This window comes from Canis lupus, chromosome X (genome assembly GCF_003254725.2).
Source record: "Canis lupus dingo isolate Sandy chromosome X, ASM325472v2, whole genome shotgun sequence".
Lineage (NCBI taxonomy): Eukaryota > Metazoa > Chordata > Mammalia > Carnivora > Canidae > Canis > Canis lupus.
In genome coordinates this window covers 35,196,360-35,215,212 of record NC_064281.1, presented here as the reverse complement: position 1 = coordinate 35,215,212, position 18,853 = coordinate 35,196,360, and the positions used below count along the sequence as shown (strand labels likewise).

Here is an 18,853-nt window from a genome sequence, read left to right as displayed (position 1 = left end):
AGGTGGAAGTTGGCTGAGTGCAGAGAGACATACTGGCTACTGACTTAGAACAAATGAACTATGTGGTCATGGAAAGGAAACAATAACCTGATAATGGGACACCTTCATCCCTATGAGGTGTGTGTGTTTGGGGAAGGGGTGGGAACATTTAATGCTTTCTTTGTCCCCTTCACCGAGCACTGTAGCATCACAAAACTGTCACATGGTTCACATGAGTCAAGCAGCAGCTGCAAGTGACATGACCCTACTGCTGGGCTTGTTATCTCATCCTTGTGCTATGAACACAGAAAAACTAATGTGGGCTTGGCCCAGTGGAATTACTGTGTTGCACTGGACACCCTCAGGATGGCAGGGCTATTCTGCTCTGCCTGATACCCTAACAAAAAAAGGAGGACTATTCGGCTGGGCCTGACATCTCAGCTCTCTCCTATGTGTACCAGTTCAATCTTGTTTCAATTTGACTGCTAAGAATTAAGATGTTGAACCGTGGGCCCCAGGTTTCTCAGCTATGATGCAACTCACTGATCACAGGGTCTCCATCTGGGCCCATCACATCATGCCATGGGACTTGGGGACATGAGAACCAGAGCTATTGTGGTGATGCCCCTGTTGTCTGCTGCGCTAAGGCTTACTCTGATCACGTCGTCACTTTTGGCACCTACGGATGGCAGGTTTATTCCTGGCAATTTAGAGGTTGGTGTTCTTCCCTAACAAAGATAGAACAAGACACAATAAAATTTTTATCTCTTAATGAAGAATATAACTATTTTTTATTCATGATAGGCACACAGTGAGAGAGAGAGAGGCAGAGACACAGGCAGAGGGAGAAGCAGGCTCCATGCACCGGGAGCCTGACATGGGATTCGATCCCGGATCTCCAGGATCGCGCCCTGGGCCAAAGGCAGGCGCCAAACCGCTGCGCCACCCAGGGATCAGAATATAACTATTTTTTAAATGGCTTCCTTCTTCCTTCTTTTTCCTTTGTTCACACATTAGAAATCACTCATTTAAAAGATAATGGGGGTGCATGGGTGGCTCAGTAGGTTTAGTGTCTGCTTTCAGCTCAGGTCATGATCCCAGGGTCCAGGGATCGAGTCCCACGTTGGGCTTCCTGCTCCGTGGGGAGCCTGCTTCTCCCTCTCTCTCTTCTACTCCCCCTGCTTGTGCTTTCTCTGTCAAATAAATAAATAAAATCTTAAAAATAAAAATTAAAAAAATAAAAGATAATGAATTTTACAAAGAGGTATCTGTACCCCCATATTCACTGCAGCGTGAACATACACACACACACACATACAGAGACAAAGGAATATTATTCAGCCATAAAAAAGAAGGAAACCCTGCCATTTGGATAAAATCTTGATGGCAATATGCTAAGTAAAGTAAGTCAGACACAGAAAGACAAAGACTATACCATATGATCACACTTACATGTGGGAATCCAAAAAAGTCAAACTCATAGAAATAAAAAGTAGGTTGGTGGTTGCCAGGGGCTGGGGTGGGGGAAATGGGGAAATGTTAGTCAAATGGTATAAATCTCCAGTTATAAAATGAATAAGTTCTGAAGATCTAGTATATAGTATCGTAACTATAGTTAACATGTGTTATATATTTGAAAGTTGGTAAGAGAGTAGATCTTAAATGTTCTCAGTCCCCAATTTTTTTTTAAGTAACTGGGACGTGAAATAAAAGATACTGAATTTTAGCACAGCTAGAAATTTTTAAGATTATACATTTGGATAAGTTTTTTGTTTTTGTTTTTTGTTTTTGTTGTTTTTAGAGCTCCTTGCAAACATTCTTATTTCAAGGCCTGAAACCAAAGTTAACACTTTCATCTCTTTTACAAGCAAGCATAAGTTTCCTTTTAGTTTTTTTTAATGTTAAACACTCTATAAATTACACAAATGTTTTAAAAATCTGGAAGATGGGACGCCTAGGTGGCTCAGTCAGTTAAGCATCTGCCTTTGGTTTAGGTCATTGTGGGGTCCTAGGATTAAGCCCCACATCAGGCTCCCTGCTCAGCAGGGAGTCCGCTTGTCTTTCTCCCTCTGCCCCTCCCCCTGCTCATTCTCTCTCTCTCTCTCTCAAATAAAGAAAATATTTTTAAAAATCTGAAACATTATATGTGTTTTATCAATCAGCTGTTGATTAGGAAAGAAAAAAATCTGGACCTTTAGTTGACTACCTGTATTCAATTTTTCAAAACTTTTTATCATGCATATTCCCACACCTACAGAAAAGAAGAAAAGGAACAGAGTATAAAGAACTTCTATGTAGCCATCATCAACTTTAATAATTCTCAACATGTTGCCAGTGGTATTTCATCTACCTCTGCCCACTTTATTTTCCAAAGTGTTTTCATAGAAACCTTAGACACTTCATTTCACATGTAAATCCATGTAAGTCAATCTTAATCCTAAATAAAAGAACACAATATAAATAGAACTACAGTGTACAGATGAAGAAATATACCTGTCCCATTCATTCATTGAAGCCAGAAGCTAGGCATACTATGCTAGTGCTGGGGCCATGACAGAGAGAGCCACATTAGTACAAGAAAAGACAGTTAGTTCATAGGTAATTAAGGTGAAATAACAAATTTAAGAATTATTACTCTTAAGTAATGATGATGGTAATAGTTAATATTTATAGATCACTTACTGTTTGTAAATGTTAACTCATCAATTCTTCACAATCATCCTCTGAGGTAAATACTAGGATTTTAATCTAAGTGATCTGATTCCAGAGGCTGTGCTCTAAGGGGGAAAAAAAAGAGAGAGAGAGACAGAGAAACAGAGAGACAGAGAGAAGACTACTTTAATCTTGTGGTAAAAACAATGCTATTTGTTCACCAAACCATTTCATTTTCTTCCTAGGCACACAAGACTGTATTTCGCAGCTCCATGGCCTTTATTTTAAGAAGAATTTATTATTGGGGCACCTGAGTAGGTGGCTTGGTTGAGTGTTTGACTCTTGATTTTGTCTAAGGTCATGGTCTTGGGGTTGTGAGATTGAGCCCTGCATGAGGTTCTGTGCTCAGCATGGGGTCTGCTTGACCCTCTTTCTCTTCTCCCACCTCTAAAATAATTAATAACTCTTAAAAAAAGAATTTATTACTTAAGTATAGTTGACAGACCATGTTATATTAATTTCAGGGACACAACATAGTGATTTAACAATTCTATATGTTAAGCTTTGCTCACCACAGTAAGCGTAGTCACCATCTTTCTCCATATAACATTATTATAATATTATTGACTACTCTCTATGCTGTACTTTTCATCTCTGCAACTTATTATAACTGAAAACTTGTACCTCTTAATCCCCTTCACCTATTTCACCCATTCTTCATTCCCTAGCCCTCACTGCAGCATTATTTACAATAACCAAGGTATGGAAGTAACCTAAGTGTCCACTGATAAATGAATGGATAACAAGATGTGGTATATATACAATGGAATATCACCTAGCCATAAAAAAGAATAAAGTCTTGCCATTTGAGACAACATAGACTAACCCAGCTCCTAGCCATGTGACTAATTCTGACTAATGGGATGTGGGTGGACACTAAAAAAATCTCCTGGTTAAAGTGATGGCTTCCCAAGGTAGAAGGAGCCTGGATCTCTGGGTTAGTACTTAGAGTAGGATGGGCATCTCCATCAGGTAATATCTTTACTGAACTTTGTGAGCACAAGAAATACTCTTACTGTTAAGTCACTGTGATTTAGTGGTTTATTATGGCAGCTTGTGTAAATTAACAGAAACAGTTTAAACTTTAACAAATCATGAAATTTTTAAAAATACTGAAATGTACAGAATATATTAACAATCATCTCTTTCTACCCAGATTTAATAGATATTAATATTGTCACATTTCTTTCAGGTATTTCTTCAGTAAACCCATTACATAGAACTAATAGCTAACAACCAATAAAGCACTGCCTCATCCCTTACCCCTCCCTAGATGTAACTACCATCCTGAAAAGCTATGTCATCCTCATTTACATTTTTCACTTTGACTACAATATATGAAATTATAGCGTTATTTTGTGTGCTTCAAAAATGGGCAGAAATAAGAAACAAAACAGATGAGTGAAGAAAAAAAAAGAAAGATACAAAGCAAGAAACAGACAGTTAACTATATAGAACATACTAATGGTTACCAGAGGGGAGGGGGTGGATAAAATAAGTGATGGGGAATAAGAAGTACACTTGTCATGACAGCTCAAGGTGATGTATAGAACTGGTGAATCACTATGTTGTATGCCTAAAAACAATATAACAGTGTATGTTAACTACACTGTAATTAAAATTAAATTTTAAAAAATAAAAAATAAAAATGGACAGAAATGTATCAATATCAAAAAAGATTGCTGTTTTCATTCAGTATTGTTTTTGAGATGTATCTATGTTGTTACATATAGGTTTAATTCCTTCATTTGAACAGTTACATAGAAATACAGCAGTTTGGGGTGCCTGGGTGGCTCAGTTGGTTAAGTAGACAACTCCTGATTTCAGCTCCAGTTGTGATCTCAAGGTCTTGGAATCAAGCCCCGTGTCATGCTCTACACTAAGTGAGGAGTCTGCTTGAGGATCCTCTCTCTCCTTCCTCTGCCCAACTGTGTGCTCACACTGCATGTACTTTCTCTTTCTCTAAAATAAACAGATCTTTTTTTCTTTAAAATATTTTATTTAAAAATAAATAAATAAAAGATTTTATTTGTTCATGAAAGACAGGGAGAAAAAGGCAGAGACGTAGGCAGAGGGAGAAGCAGGCTCCAGGCAGGGGGCCTGATGTGGGACTCGATTCTGAGACTGCGGATCACGCCCTGAGCCAGGGGCAGGTGCTCAACCACTGAGCCACCCAGGTTTCCCTAAAATAAACAAATCTTAAAAAAAAAATAGCAATTTACTCAGCCATTTTGCTTCTACAATAGGGCAATGAAATTCCTTTTACATTCCTAATATCATATAGTCAGGGGAGGCCTCGCTAAGGATTTTCTCATTTACACAGATACTGGAAGGATGAGAAACCAGCCACCTGAGCTGGGACAACTGGGAAACAAGTGTTTCCCATATTTGGAACAGTGGACAAGCCCTAACATTGTGGAGAACAGCAGGTGCTAGACCCAGTGAGGTTATAGGTGTAGTAAGCGAAGGAAAGAGTGGCATAAGAGTGGTGAAGAAGCAGGCAAGGGTCACTTTGTTAATGGCTTTAGAGACCACAGTAAGAAGTTTGGGTTTTCTTTTACAGGCAAAAACTATAAAAGTGTTGTCTTTTTCTACATTGGTCAGACCACACTCACAGTATTGACTTCCTTTCCTCAACTTTACCATCAATGGAGCATCTCTTGAATGAATGCAGTTACTGCTTTTGCAGTCTGCTTTGGAGGAACTGACTGTAGTATCTTGTAAAAAAAAAAAAATTACTTTTCAATCTCTTTCCCACTCATTTGTGTCTGAGGGGCAGTTGTATGCTTCAAAATGAAGTTATATTTATCACAATTCTATTTTTCTATCAAGAGGGCTTAAAAGGAAATATTCTTTTATTTCTCCCTATTTTGCAATCAATTTATTAAAATCAGATTGACTTCATGAAAGATCTCAAATGTCTAGGTCAATTGAAGAGCCAAGGAAATATCATGCTGCTAGTTCTGAAACTATCTTAAGTGTGAAGAATCTGGTGATGACCAAATAGAGGAATAATTAGTAGTTATGAATGAAAGAATTATGTATATATACTACAAAGCCAAGCACTGTACTATAGGCTGTAAAATTATAAATTACACGATTTACAAAAGTGATTCGGAGGAGTCATTCCTTTAGTAACTCAGCCAAACTTGCTAACAATTTTTCTCCTTCCCCATTCATTTCCTCACTAGCACTTCCTGTATTTGTCTAACAGCTAAACTATCAGGTTGGGAGGTGGGCTATCACCCCTTTGAGCTTTCATTTGTATTACCTCCCTGATCACCAACAATTCAAGCATAGCACCTCTCACAGTTTTATTCCTAGATTTTTGCCTTGTTTTCCTTTAGAATATCCTTTTTAACAAGTACTTTCCAATTTTTAAAGATACCTATTTCAACTCACAGATATTTCAATAGAATCTAATCTGATGGATGTGGGTGAGATTTTCTCTATTCTAAAACAAACCCATCCAATTAATTTTTTTTTCTTTTATTTGCAAGTTGGTCATACTGTCTCTGGAGACCCTTACTGACAAATAAAATGTATACCAAAAGACATAGTGTATAACTGTTTAATATATGCAATAAGGCAGAGTTAAAACCCTATCAACATCACACAGAATGAGAATCTGAGTTAGAAAAGACGTTAAACACCATCTTATACGACCATTTATCTTTCGCGTGTCTGTAACCACTTTTTTTTTTTTTAACGCAAGTCAATAGTTTTCAAGAAGAGTGGGGGAGAACTTCAGTAAAACAAACAAAAACTGCAAAAGAAATGGTACCATTCTAGCTAACAGAAAAATGTTTGTTCCCTGAGGTTACTTGCATAGGGAGGGATGATAGTCTCTGCCCCCCAGCAACTGCACTATCCATAAGTACTCGGAAAGCATTTTGAGGAGTACCATGATGCTATTAAGTGTAAATATGCTTAAAGGCCACAAAAGAGAGCAAGCGACTATTCTCCAAAGGTTACACCTTTGGGAGACAAGTGAACGGCCTTCAGGAATGACTGAGAATTACTAAGTGGGCAAAAAGTATTTTATAGATGAAAGAACAAGGGCATCTCTTACACCTAAGAGTTACAGATAGGAATCCCCAAAAGGATGTTTGAAAAAAGAGTCATAGGAATTGTTATTTTTTTAACAGTGGATTTCTACCTTAGCTGTACAATAAAATCACCTAGGAAGCTTTTAAAACCTTCTAACACAGACCTCACATCCGACCACTTAAAGCCGAACCTAGAAGGATGGCATAAGTATTTTTTAAAGCCCCGCCCCTCACGCCCCGCGATTCCAACGTGCAGGCTGGGTTGAGTCACCATTTTAAAGCAAGAAGCAAAATACTAAACGTGGATTTTGAAGGGGAAAAGTGGAGGTAGCGCATAGAAAAAGACCTGAAAACCTTAGGAGGACAGGGCGTCGACTGCAAGAGCAGGGACAAGAACTGAGTGAAAGCCAGCGGTAGAGGATTTAAGGGCTGTTTCTGTGGTAGAACTCCCGGGATTTAGGGGGTCGGAAACGAGATATACGTATATCCAACTTCATTAAAGTGAAGTTATTCTGCCAAAAGCCCTGCTCCTGCCCCCCATCATATTTTCTCGCATCTTTTCCCACAGTTAAAGAAAAAAAAAGCCAACAATGACGGAAACGTTTGCTATCCCACGAAAAGCGCATGAGCAGACTGTGGGAGGAGCAAAGATCTGAGAAGCCACAAGAGCGCAGCCGCCACAATTTCTTCGCGATTCCAGAATCACAACTCACGAACATCTTGGGAGGAAACCTCCCCAGTCGCGTTTGGCCCCATTGGGGAGCGTTGATAAATACCTCACAGTACTTTGAAGCCTTTTAAGCACCGGCGGGCGGCGAAGGCAAGGGCGGGGCAACTACTGACGTCCGCGGTGACGCCGCCAGCTCCGCCCTCACACCCGTTTCCGGCGACGCACAGCCCCCGCTTCCGCTTTCCCGGCCCGCGCGCCGGCCCCGCCCCACTCCCACGCGCCCCCCAGCGTCACGGCGCCGGACAGTCGGGAAAAAGGCACAGGTTGCTGTCGGAAGTCCCCCTGCAGGTTCCCTTCCGTTCAGCCTAACGACTTCCGCTTTGAGCCGTCAACATGGACGCTGCGGCTGCCTGGCGAGGCTGCCTCTGATCGGTTGCGGAGGCGCAGCTTCTCTGCGGAGGCCGTCCCGCTTCCCCGCCCTCCCCGCCTCCCCCCGCTTTCCCCCGCCCTTCGCTCCAGTCTCTGGGGCCGGCGAGCTCGTCGCTACATGGGGGCGGGCCTCCGCGGCTGGCGCACGGCTTCCTGTTCGGAGGCGGCCTGGCGGTAGGCGGTGGCGACTCTGCCCGCGCCCACTTAGGCGCGGTGACCGAGCGCCCGGGAGGCTCAAGGGCTTCATCTTGTGCCGCTGCGCCAAGTCCGGCCCTGCGCCGCCATGGCCCCAGTGCAGCTGGAGAACCACCAGTTGGTCCCGCCTGGAGGCGGTGGCGGGGCCAGCGGTGGTCCCGCGTCAGCCCCTGCGCCTCCTCCTCCAGGAGCCGCCGTGGCGGCGGCCGCTGCAGCCGCGGCCAGCCCGGGCTACCGGCTGAGCACCCTCATCGAATTTCTCCTGCACCGGGCCTACTCCGAGCTCATGGTGTTGACGGACCTGTAAGTGCCGCGAAACCCATGCCTGCTCCCCAGCAACCCCCCCCCTCCCGTCCGCCTCTTCCCGCCCAACCAGCTTAGAGAGGCTCGCACCTCCCTCTCCCCAAGGGGCTGCTGTTTTCTTCTTTCCTCTGGGCTAGTCTAGAATTTCTAAACTCGTGGGGCTCAACGGAGGTGGAGGAAAAGCTTTGCGTTTGGGGTCTTTCTCGAGATGAAGCAACGGAGACTTGTTAATTATGCATGTTAGACTCACTGAAAATCCCATCTTTGGGATTTTTGCTCCAGTTGCCAACAGAGCCCAATTGATATCTTGGTTGGAAGCTTTTTAGTCGAAAACCCAAGATTAGGGTTTAAGAATACATACTATTTGAATTCCCAAAGACAGGAAGTCTGTTTTACAGCGTCTTGACGGTATGTTTTAAACGTAGGGTTGTAATTGCTTCTGACAGAGTTTGAACTCAGGAGATGTATTGTGTATAAAATAATCTAAAATTTTGGATTCCTAGGTTGTTTTTTCCTGAAATGTTTGGGAGTGTTTGAAGTCCTAACGCATTTAGTATAAGAAAAAGCTTTATGTTACTGGTCTTCTGTTATTGTCTCGGAGTATGAAGGGAGTTTATAAATCACCAAGTTACCAATGAAATGCCTTGGGACATGATTAGAGTGTTAATCCCTTCAGAATAGGATCAGAATACACTAATGATTTTCAGTGTGTGTAGAAAAAGCACTATAAAATTTTGAGGCATATATACCTTAATTAAAAAACTGTTTTACATTTTTAAATCCAGGTTCAAAAAAAGTAAGAATTTTAGGTTTTTATCTTTTATGTTGTTAGACTGTAGATCAACAGTTGCAGTTGTATGTATACAATTGAAAACATATACATTAGTTTTCAATTGTATACATTCGTATGTAGATCTTAGTCTGTAAAGTAGCACAGTAATTTGTTACCAGAGACTTAAAATATTTGTTTGCAGATAACTGAAAGTTAGAATAGGTTCCACTTATTCCTGTAAAACATCATTCCACCCAATTTGACATATGGTACTTTATTGAATGGAACAGAAAGAAGGCTACCCCGTCTAGTGAGAAACTTAAGTAGCTGTCATGATTAGGTCCTATTGTAGTAGTGTAATTCCCTGAACCAATTACTGTTGGATTTCATAAAAATTTAAGGGTATCCATGAAAAAATTATGTATATATGAAGCTCACCTACCCAGTGTATAGCTATGGAAAAATGTTGAAAACGATGTCAGTGGTTGTGTAATTTGTATAATTTGTTCTTTCATAGATGATTTGAAGAAATTCTTTGAATTATATACTGTGTTCTATTTTACAACTTAATTATGAAGAAACGTCTATTTTATTGCAGTAGTATAAGTATATAGTTTTAATCCTGCATCCTTTATATGATGATGATTCCTATACTTCTATCTCCAGCAGAGACTTCACTGAACTCCAGACTATATATCCAAATGGCTACATTTAAATTCCTAATGGCATTTCAGTCAATTCCACTTAATCCCCCCTGCCTCCGCCCTGCCCCACCCCTTTCCAATTTTACTAAAGATTATCTCCATTCTTCCTGTTGTGGGTTAGGCCAAAAATTTCAAGTAATTCTTGGCTCCTCTTTCTTCCAGTCCCATACTTAGTACATCAAGTCTTGTCACCTGATTTCAGAGTCCGGCCACTTTTCAGCATTTCCATTGAGTATGAATCCTTCGCCCATGTTAACTGTAGTATGCCAGTTGATGTCTCTACTGCTACCCTTTTCCTTTTGCAATTTTGTCATCCATAAAATAGCCAAGAAGATCCTTAAAACTTTTTTGCTCACAGCTCTCCAGTGGTTCTCCATCTCATTTAGAGTAAAAACATTTTATAGTCACCTGTATATGGAGTGACTATAAGACTTATGGTCCAAATCAGGACACTTTTGAGCATGAAAGGTGGTGGTGTTAATAATAATGGGTGGCACAGTTGGTTAAGCATCTGACTCTTGGTTTCAACTCAGGCTGTGATTTCAGTCATGAAATTGAGCTCCATCCTCAGTAGGGAGTCTACTTGAGATTCATTTTCTCTTTCCTTCTCCCCCTCCCGCTTGCATGCAAAATGAGCACGCCCTCTCTCCCTCTCCACTAAATCTTAAAAAATGATATCAGAGCATCAGGCATAAACCAGGACTTTCTTTGGCAAACCAGGACATGTGGTCTCTGCCTTCTCCTTCCCTCTTTGTCCTCATTTCCTAATACTTTTCCTCTTTGCTTATTCTATTTCAGCCCCACTACCCTTCTTGACATATTTTTGATAGTGCCAGGCACACTTTGCTCTTCCCCCAGAAATCTGTGTGGTCTGCTTTCCCATTTCTTTTAATTTAGGTCTTTGTTCAGATAGAACTTATCAGAAAGACTTTCTCTGACCACCCCTGGAAAGCACTCTGCCCCTGCTATCTATTCTTTACTCACTGCTTTATTTTTCTCTTATCGCTCCTGGGTACCATTAGTTTATTTTAATTAGTTTATTTTAATACATTAACAAATTAGTTTTTAGAATACCTTGACAATTTCAGTAGTTTGATTTTGGCCGCAGATTTCTGTTTTTCCCCTTCTGCTTGTCTGCCTCCATCTTTCCCCCAACATACATGCTCTCATCTGGGAGTTTACACTCTGCCTTGATTTCTTAGGAACTTAGGTTCTACTCTTTTTTTTTTAAACCTGTTTTAATTAAAATTAGAAAATGCTAGGATCTCAGTCATGTAAACTTGTCTTATTACACTTTGGTGTAAATAAGTGTGACTTCAAAAATTTGCATTTTAGGACTTTTGCCTTAAATAGTGGATTTGTTATCCATAAAAGGAATTTTTTTTTTAAAGATTTTATTTATTCATTAATGAGAGGCACAGAGAGAGAGGCAGAGACACAGGCAGAGGGAGAAGCAGGCTTCATGCCGGGAGCCTGATGAGGGACTCGATTCCGGGACTCCAGGATCCCGCCCTGAGTGCCGAAGGCAGGCGCCACACCCCTGAGCCACCCAGGGATCCCCCATAAAAGGAATTTTTAAATAGATTAGGAGGAATTGGGAGGAAAGAGATGCAGACAACAAGGCCTAATCTTTGTCCCGGAAATGATACTGCCTCTGACTTTGAGATCATCCTTTTAGGGAGGGTCCCTAGGGCAGGAGAGAAGAGACCAAACAATGTTTCCTGTTCTTTCTACCCCCCAAAGGCTCTCATCTTGTTTCTCTCTATCTCTTATGCGCACACCAGCATCCATGGTTCTCATTCTTTCCCTCCCTTGAGGAGGAGGGTTGTGGCTTCTCAAGGGAATGTTCTCAGGAGCTTTCACATGTAGAGGAACTTGCCAGTAGTTGTTTTTCCTTGCAGTCTTACAAGGCCTTAATTTCTACTTCATATGATCTCCTGGCCCTTCCAGCTTCTACCTAGTTTCCTTTATCACTCGGATCATAACTTCAACTTCTATCTCACTGTCTACTCTCAGAATTATTAACTGTAAGCCAGAGCTCATTTTAATAGTTTCCCCTCCTTGTACCTTGAACTCTGGTTTTATTTTTTTTTCTGCACCTGTGGCCTGTGAGTGGGAGAAGAGAACCTAAGTGGTTCGGTGTGTGTTCTTGAAAAGGGGATCAGATGTAGAGGAGGCTTTAGAGCTGCTCAGGCCATTGAATCTTGGGCAGGCCATGAGATAGAAACTTCCCGAATGAATGTGGTGATTCAGGAGGCAGATAAGGACCTTTGTAAACATCATTTGAGGTGAGTGTGTTAAATAGTATAATTTAACAGGGTAATTGGTGACATTGGTTGCTGGCTGTTATACTAGAGAACTAGCAAAAAAGAAATAAAAACCTTACTGGAGCTTAAAAGTCCTCATTTACATCTAACCACCATGCAACATCATAATTAGTGTAAAACCCTTGGCTGACACTGGTTCTTTTGGGTGTTTAGCTTCCAGTTTTACCCACCCTGACAAAACATGGAGAAGTTACTGCTTGGAGGCAAGGCTCCATTGGATACAGGGAAGCTGGCAACTAGTATTCTACATCTGTGACTATTTTGGTTTTAAAAATATTTTCTCTGACTCCATGATAGAGTAGTGTGTTTAATGTAAGGCTTGAGCTTTTTAAATGTTTGAGGCTCATGCAGTACCTTTTGGACCATCTTGAATGGAGAGGAATGTTCCTTTGTTGGTTTTTTCCCCTATAGCCATATTGCTAGAAACTTATAAAAAAAAGAATAGGTAGCCTCGCCAGCCCGTAGTGGCTATTTATCCAGTTTTTCTGAAACACTAAGATATATAATAGAGTCAACATAAAGACCATTGTCATGTTTTGATGAAGGTATGTATATATTTAGTCATTTTCTTTTTTTTTTTTCTTTTTAGACTGCCAAGGAAATCTGATGTAGAAAGGTGAGTATGAAAAAAACTTAAATCTGTGTCTATGTTGGTTTGTCTATGAGAGTGTGTATGTATGAGAAAGAGAGAAAGGGTGTGGGTGTGGGTATGGGTAGTAGGGCTGTGGATTGGAAACCTGGTCCAGAGAATGTAGGGTGGTGTTTCACACCATTTGTTTAGGGCACCTTTGGAAATGTGATTTCCTCATCCTTGACAGTTCAACAATTCTTGGTGTGAGACCAGCTCTGGACCTTGTGTTCTAGAAACCTTTATTGTCAAGTCCTGAGGGGGTAGGAAGATGTAGAAGATACAGGACTTAAGAAAAGAAGCTGAGGAACAGACTGATTTCAGGAAGTTGGCTGCTAATTTACCATTTGCCACGATGATGCTGTTAGATGTCGTTAGAGAACTGACATTTGTCTTCTGCTATTGCTGTTTCATAGTTGAGAGAATTTTGATTGAATTGGAGTTTGGGGCTTAAGACCCAACTAAATTAAATACCAATGTTTCCATAGGCCAAAGGAACAAGATAAATTGTTTCGGAGTAATCCTGTGATGGAGGTTTAAATTGTCGCCATGGTATAGGCTACATGACTGTATGTCTGGCATTACTTATGCTCCTTGGTTGATTTTTTTTTTTTTTTTCCTAAATACCAAGTCACTAGGGAGGATTTATTACTGACTATGCTCCCCACCCCCACTGCCAGCTATCTTTCTGATGGAATGAGATCAAAAGGTAGAGATGGGAGAGACAGTTGAAGCATACTTTTGTTATGGTTTGGCTGGCCCATTTTAAAGGAAGGAAATGTAAATTCGGATTTCTTATGTCCACTCTGGTGTCTGAAGGGAAACTGGGCCTTGAAAAACTGATTCATGCTGCTGATCACTTGAGATTGCATGGAGTTGAAAAGTCATGTTAACAATAGTTTACAAAGGTGGGTGTTTGCTTTCCAGTACAGGAGCTCATTTGGGGAACCAAGTTAATAATATACAGATATGTTTGCTCTAAGAGAAGAGTAGAGAGCTCACATGCTCTGTAAGTTGTTGCTGAGTTGGAGTGACAGTAGTGAGGCCCCCAGCAATGAGACGGTGCCAGGTCTTAATGTACATTTTCTGTTTCTGCTGTGCTCCGGCCTTGTGAGTAATGCTCCGCTTGTTTTCTTTCTTAAGATCTCTCACAGATACTGGCAAAGAGTCTTAATTGTATCTGTGCCCTTGCTTTTCTTGGTACTATCAATAATCGTATTGCTGGCTGAATCTTAAGGAAGTCTTTCAGGTTTTTTGTAGGCTTGCTAGGACTTAGATTCTGTGGTCCTCAGTCAGGATTATATTTCAACAAAAGCTTTTATTTTGGTGCATTGCCTCATGGTGTTGCTATTGGTGAGATGCAGAGATGTGGGTTGGAACCGGAGGCCATTGAACAGCTGTACTGAAATTAATATAGGTCAGAGTCCACTTGGAGAGAGGTTGATGTCCTGCTGAGTCCTGTCATCAGTCCTGGCCTGTCGAATATTTTTTTTCAGTACCTTAAGGTAAACTATGAAAGTGGTTTTTCAGTTTTAAAGCTGACAGGAAATTGAGAGGTCTTGCTAACACACTGACAACGTAAAGCTTTTAAGGCTTTATGAGATGATAAAAATACAGATGAGTATTGAGAGAAAAAGCATTGTAGTGGGTATAGAATAAAAATAGATATGGGAAGACCATCTAGCTCTTATTTTTAGTGCTTAGCTTACTTTCTTTAACTTTGTTTAGATGACTTAATGTCTAAGTTTTTCACTAAAATTAGTTTGGTAAAGTTGCATAGTTCTTTAATTATTCAGGTGTTTAAATCACACGCTTGCAAGATGGGAAATGGGCTCTTGGTTTTGTAGAAGTGAGACACTTTCAAGCTTTGGTAAAGATCTGTTTCAGTTCCTTTCTCCTACCAAAAAGGTTGCTAATTCATAACTCGTAGTCTGAATTCTGAAATTCCTAACTCTAAATTTGATTTCCTTTGTGAGCTAGTTAACTTTTACATTGTATTTTTATGTTTGTAAATTGGATACATTTTATTAAACAGCTTTTATTGTTATACAAAATTAATTTTTAAAATGTGATTCTGATTCATTGCTAAAATATTTTATTGAATTTTATTGAATTTTATTGAAAATAAAAAACAGGCAGTATATAAAATGTGACAATAATTCATATTTCTGTTCATTTCATTGTAATGCTCATAAACAAAGATTGATTCGTATTTCAGTCCAGATGAAGTAAATTGTGAAATACTTTTTCAAATGTGTTGGTTCATTAAGAATTGTTTTATTTTATAGGAAAATAGAAATAGTGCAGTTTGCTAGCCGGACACGTCAACTCTTTGTTCGACTGTTAGCTTTAGTAAAATGGGCTAATAATGCTGGCAAGGTGGAAAAATGTGCGGTAAGTTAAATTTTTCACTTTATTTTATAAAAAATAAGTTTTTGGAATGTTAACTTATAATAGACATAGTTTCTAATTTTGGCTTTAATTAATATCTGCTGATTTGTTTTGAGGGCCATTACTTAAGTGAGTAGCCATATTTTTGGATGAAAATGTGTAATATGGGATGCCTAGGTGGCTCAGTGGTTGAGTGTCTGTCTTCTGCTCAGGGTATGATTCCAGGGTCCTGGGATCAAGTCCCACATCAGGCTCCCTGTGGGGAGCCTGCTTCTCCCTCTGCCTATGTCTCTGCCTCTCCCTCTGTGTCTGTCATGAATAAATAAATATAATTTTAAAAAACCCTAGAAGATGTGTAATATATTTCTATAGAAATTTAGTATTTGATCACCTGAGCAGAAAAAAAGAGTATCTGGAAACACCGTTACTCTAGAAGACATTAAATATGAGACTTGAACTAAAGGAGGGAGAAACAGCTTTATATCGTTATACTTCCTTAGAGTGTGCAAAGTGCTTCCTTGAACTTTGCCTATTGATTCTTGAAAACCCTGAGTATGGCAGAGTTGTTATTTTTTTCTTGTTTTACAGATGAGGGAATAAGGTTCTTAGTAGCTAAATGGCTTCTTCAAGGTCACAGCTAATAACACCATTTATCTGATTCTCCATACCCTTGAGTGAGCACAGGTCCGGCATAGGGTATGGCTGATGAGACTTAAGTAAGGCATAGCCCCTGCTCTCAAGAAGCTCATAGTCTGTTAAATCTTTTGAATTCAAAGGAATGACTTGTAGTGAAGTGTACCAAAGATGCTAAAATCTGCCACCCCCCCTCAAAAAAGAAAAGAAACCCAAGTATGAGCTCATTATTGGGGAGGATGACGCCCTGTTAACAAACAAAACACATGATTACTCTCTTCTGTTTTACTTCGGTCAATTCCAGTGAGGAGAATGGAAAGAGAGTAGAGTACTCTTTCATCTTGGAAAGGATAGAATAATTATCATAATGAGAGCATTTATTCACTTTAATTGAGGTCAGCTTTACAAGGCCAAGTAATCTAGCCACTGTCAGTTATACTTGGAAAGTGGGTAGATTCTCTAAGTAAGCATGACACTGATGCTCATTTTTTTTTCCATTCAATTATGTAATATTAAATTTTTTAAAATCAGTTTTTACAGGTAAAGGCAGAAAAACAGCTTTACACTGGTTAAATTTTACTTGAGTACTTTTCAGAATCTCTTAAAGTTTAGTAGATTTCCTGGATAAATTAAAATGAACAGCCACCCAGTTAGTGTAGAGGTACTATAATAAATTTCTTTTTAGCACCCTGACAAGCTAAGTCAAAAATATTTTTATAGTACTTTTATATTTGCAAGTCTATCAGGGCTTGCCTCTTCCACTTTAGAAATGAATCTAGGACACAGTTGTGTTTCTGCATGTGATTTCCTGAGCTTTCCCCTCCATTGTATCTGCTGCATTCACTTTCCTTGGTTTTTACTAGGTTCCCTCGTCATTAGACACAAAGCCTATGTGAAAGTTGCTAAAGTAAAAGGAGAAAAGGGATTGTGAAGAAGTTGAGAATTGTAATTTCTAGAATAATAATTTTTTTTAAAGATTTTATTTATTCATGAGACACACAGAGAGAGAAAGAGAGACAGAGACACAGGCAGAGGGAGAAGCAGGCTCTATGCAGGGAGCCCAATGTGGGACTCAATCCTGGGTCTCCAGGATCTGGCCCTGGGCTGAAGGCAGGCACTAAACCGCTGAACCACCCAGGGATCCCCACAGAATAATAATTTTTAAGTTAAAAATAAAACCTGGTTTTCATTGAAGTTGATACTCCATTCCATCTCTACCAACTAAGCTAGTGACAATACTAAGAATTCTACCAAGAGACATTCTAGCCTGCATATCTTTGTCCATAGGAGTAAGCGATCATCCTTCTGAAGTACAACATCAGTCACAGGTTTATTTGGAGGGAGGATATTTTGTACCCCATATATTGTTTTCCTCACGGGGGAAAGTGTTCTTGGATTCATCTGTTGTCTGTTGGTATGATAGAGAAATTAAAGTTTGTATTCAGAAGATCTTTTGTCTACTGTAAAGCATCATTCAAGGGATAGTTTTGATTATAAATATTAATAAATAGACTTATGGTAAGCTTATTTATCAGAAAGATTTACAATTCATTGTTCTGGAAATTTGGACACCAAATGTAGTAAATCTATTCTGGCTGAAATGAAGAAGCATGGTATATTTCTGGAAAGCCTGCAGTTTCTTTTCATTAACTACTTAACTTGGGATAGTCTTTTCTTAAAGATGTTCAGACTTGCAGTGAGAAGTTAGGTGTCACTGAAGTGTATCATATCGAAGCGTTCAATTTTTCAAACCTGGTGTCAAATCCCTAATAACATCATGGGTGTTTCAGTTACCTATTTAATATTACTGAGTCTTGCTTCAGTAACATAATGTCAAGGAAAATTCAAAACTCTTGGTTTTGATATTGAACCATATTGTTATTCATCTTTCATTAATTCATAGTTCAGCATTCTTCTATTAATTTTTTTAATTGGTTATTCACATCAGTCATGTTCTGAATAAAGTCTCATATTGAACTTCTAAAGTTCTGGTATTTTTGTTTTGAGAATGTAGGAAAAGATGTATTTATGTCCGGTATAATGCCCATCAATTTGAGGATTAGAGGACTATTTGTGTTTTGACTCCTCTCAATCTAATGATTATTTATCTAGTTTCATTTGAGGTTCTTAATAGATAGTGATCTTTAGCCATACCAGACATATTAAGTGTGTGGCAGGGTATAAATACATAGTTTATAGAACTCTAATGGTAAAACAGTCTGGGTCATGTTTTATCTAAGAAAAAGAAAATATCTCATATTCCTGGAGCTTTTTAAAAACAGCTTTATTGGGATCCCTGGGTGGCGCAGCGGTTTAGCGCCTGCCTTTGGCTCAGGGCGCGATCCTGGAGACCCGGGATTGAATCCCACATCAGGCTCCCGGTGTATGGAGCCTGCTTCTCCCTCTGCCTATGTCTCTGCCTCTCTCGCTCTCTCTGTGTGTGACTATCATAAATAAATAAAAATTAAAAAAAAAAAAACAGCTTTATTGAGGTATAATTCATATACCATACAATCTGCCCATTTATAGTACACAGTTTAATGGTCTTTAGTATATTCAGATATGTGCAGCCATCACAGTCAATTTTAGAACATTATTATCATCTCAGAAAGAAAACATCTACCCTTTTGCTATCACCTCCAGATGTGTCCCCCAGCCCTAAGCAACCACTAGTCTGCTGTCAGTAAATTTGCCTATTCTGAAGATTTCATATAAATGGAATCATAATATGGGGTCTTTTGGAACTGGCTTGTTTCACTTAGCATAATGTTTCTAAGGTTCATTCATGCTGTAGCATGTAGTAGTACTTCATTTCTTTTTATAGTTGAATTGTATGGATCTGTATTTTGTTTATCATCAGTTTGTGGACATTTAGGTTGTTTCTAGTTTTTAACTGTTATAAATAATGTTGCTGTAAACATTCATGTACAAGTTTCTGTGTGGACATATGTTTTCATTTCTCTTGGGTATATGCCTATGAATGGAATGGTTGGGTCATATGGTGACTATGTTTAATCACCTCAGGAACTGCCAGACTGTCTTTCAAAATGGCTGTACCATT

The 18,853-nt window shown here is 39.5% G+C and overlaps 2 protein-coding genes across 8 annotated transcripts in view; one reads left to right on the top strand and one right to left on the bottom strand.

The window, feature by feature from the left end:
- USP9X (ubiquitin specific peptidase 9 X-linked) overlaps nt 1–7,586 on the bottom strand; it is a 485,115-nt gene extending 477,529 nt beyond the window's left edge. For all 3 annotated transcript variants that reach the window (XM_049107421.1, XM_049107422.1, XM_025468828.3), the window contains exons 1-2: nt 7,517–7,586; nt 2,662–2,756 (exon numbers count right to left, since the gene is read on the bottom strand). The gene's annotated coding sequence lies outside the window, so the exon portion shown is untranslated. The remainder of the gene's footprint in view (nt 1–2,661; nt 2,757–7,516) is intronic.
- A 106-nt stretch (nt 7,587–7,692) lies between these two features.
- The window catches only part of MED14 (mediator complex subunit 14), a 66,300-nt gene continuing 55,139 nt past the window's right edge, over nt 7,693–18,853 (top strand). For 4 of the 5 annotated variants that reach the window (XM_049107423.1, XM_025468831.3, XM_025468833.3 and 1 more), the window contains exons 1-3: nt 7,693–8,337; nt 12,730–12,756; nt 15,057–15,162. In XM_049107423.1, the coding sequence (XP_048963380.1) occupies nt 8,123–8,337; nt 12,730–12,756; nt 15,057–15,162 (348 nt within the window). In that variant the 5' untranslated portion in view covers nt 7,693–8,122. Of the gene's footprint in view, nt 8,338–9,641; nt 12,102–12,729; nt 12,757–15,056; nt 15,163–18,853 lie in introns of those variants that run through there. The other variant, XM_025468832.3, reaches the window with a different exon arrangement.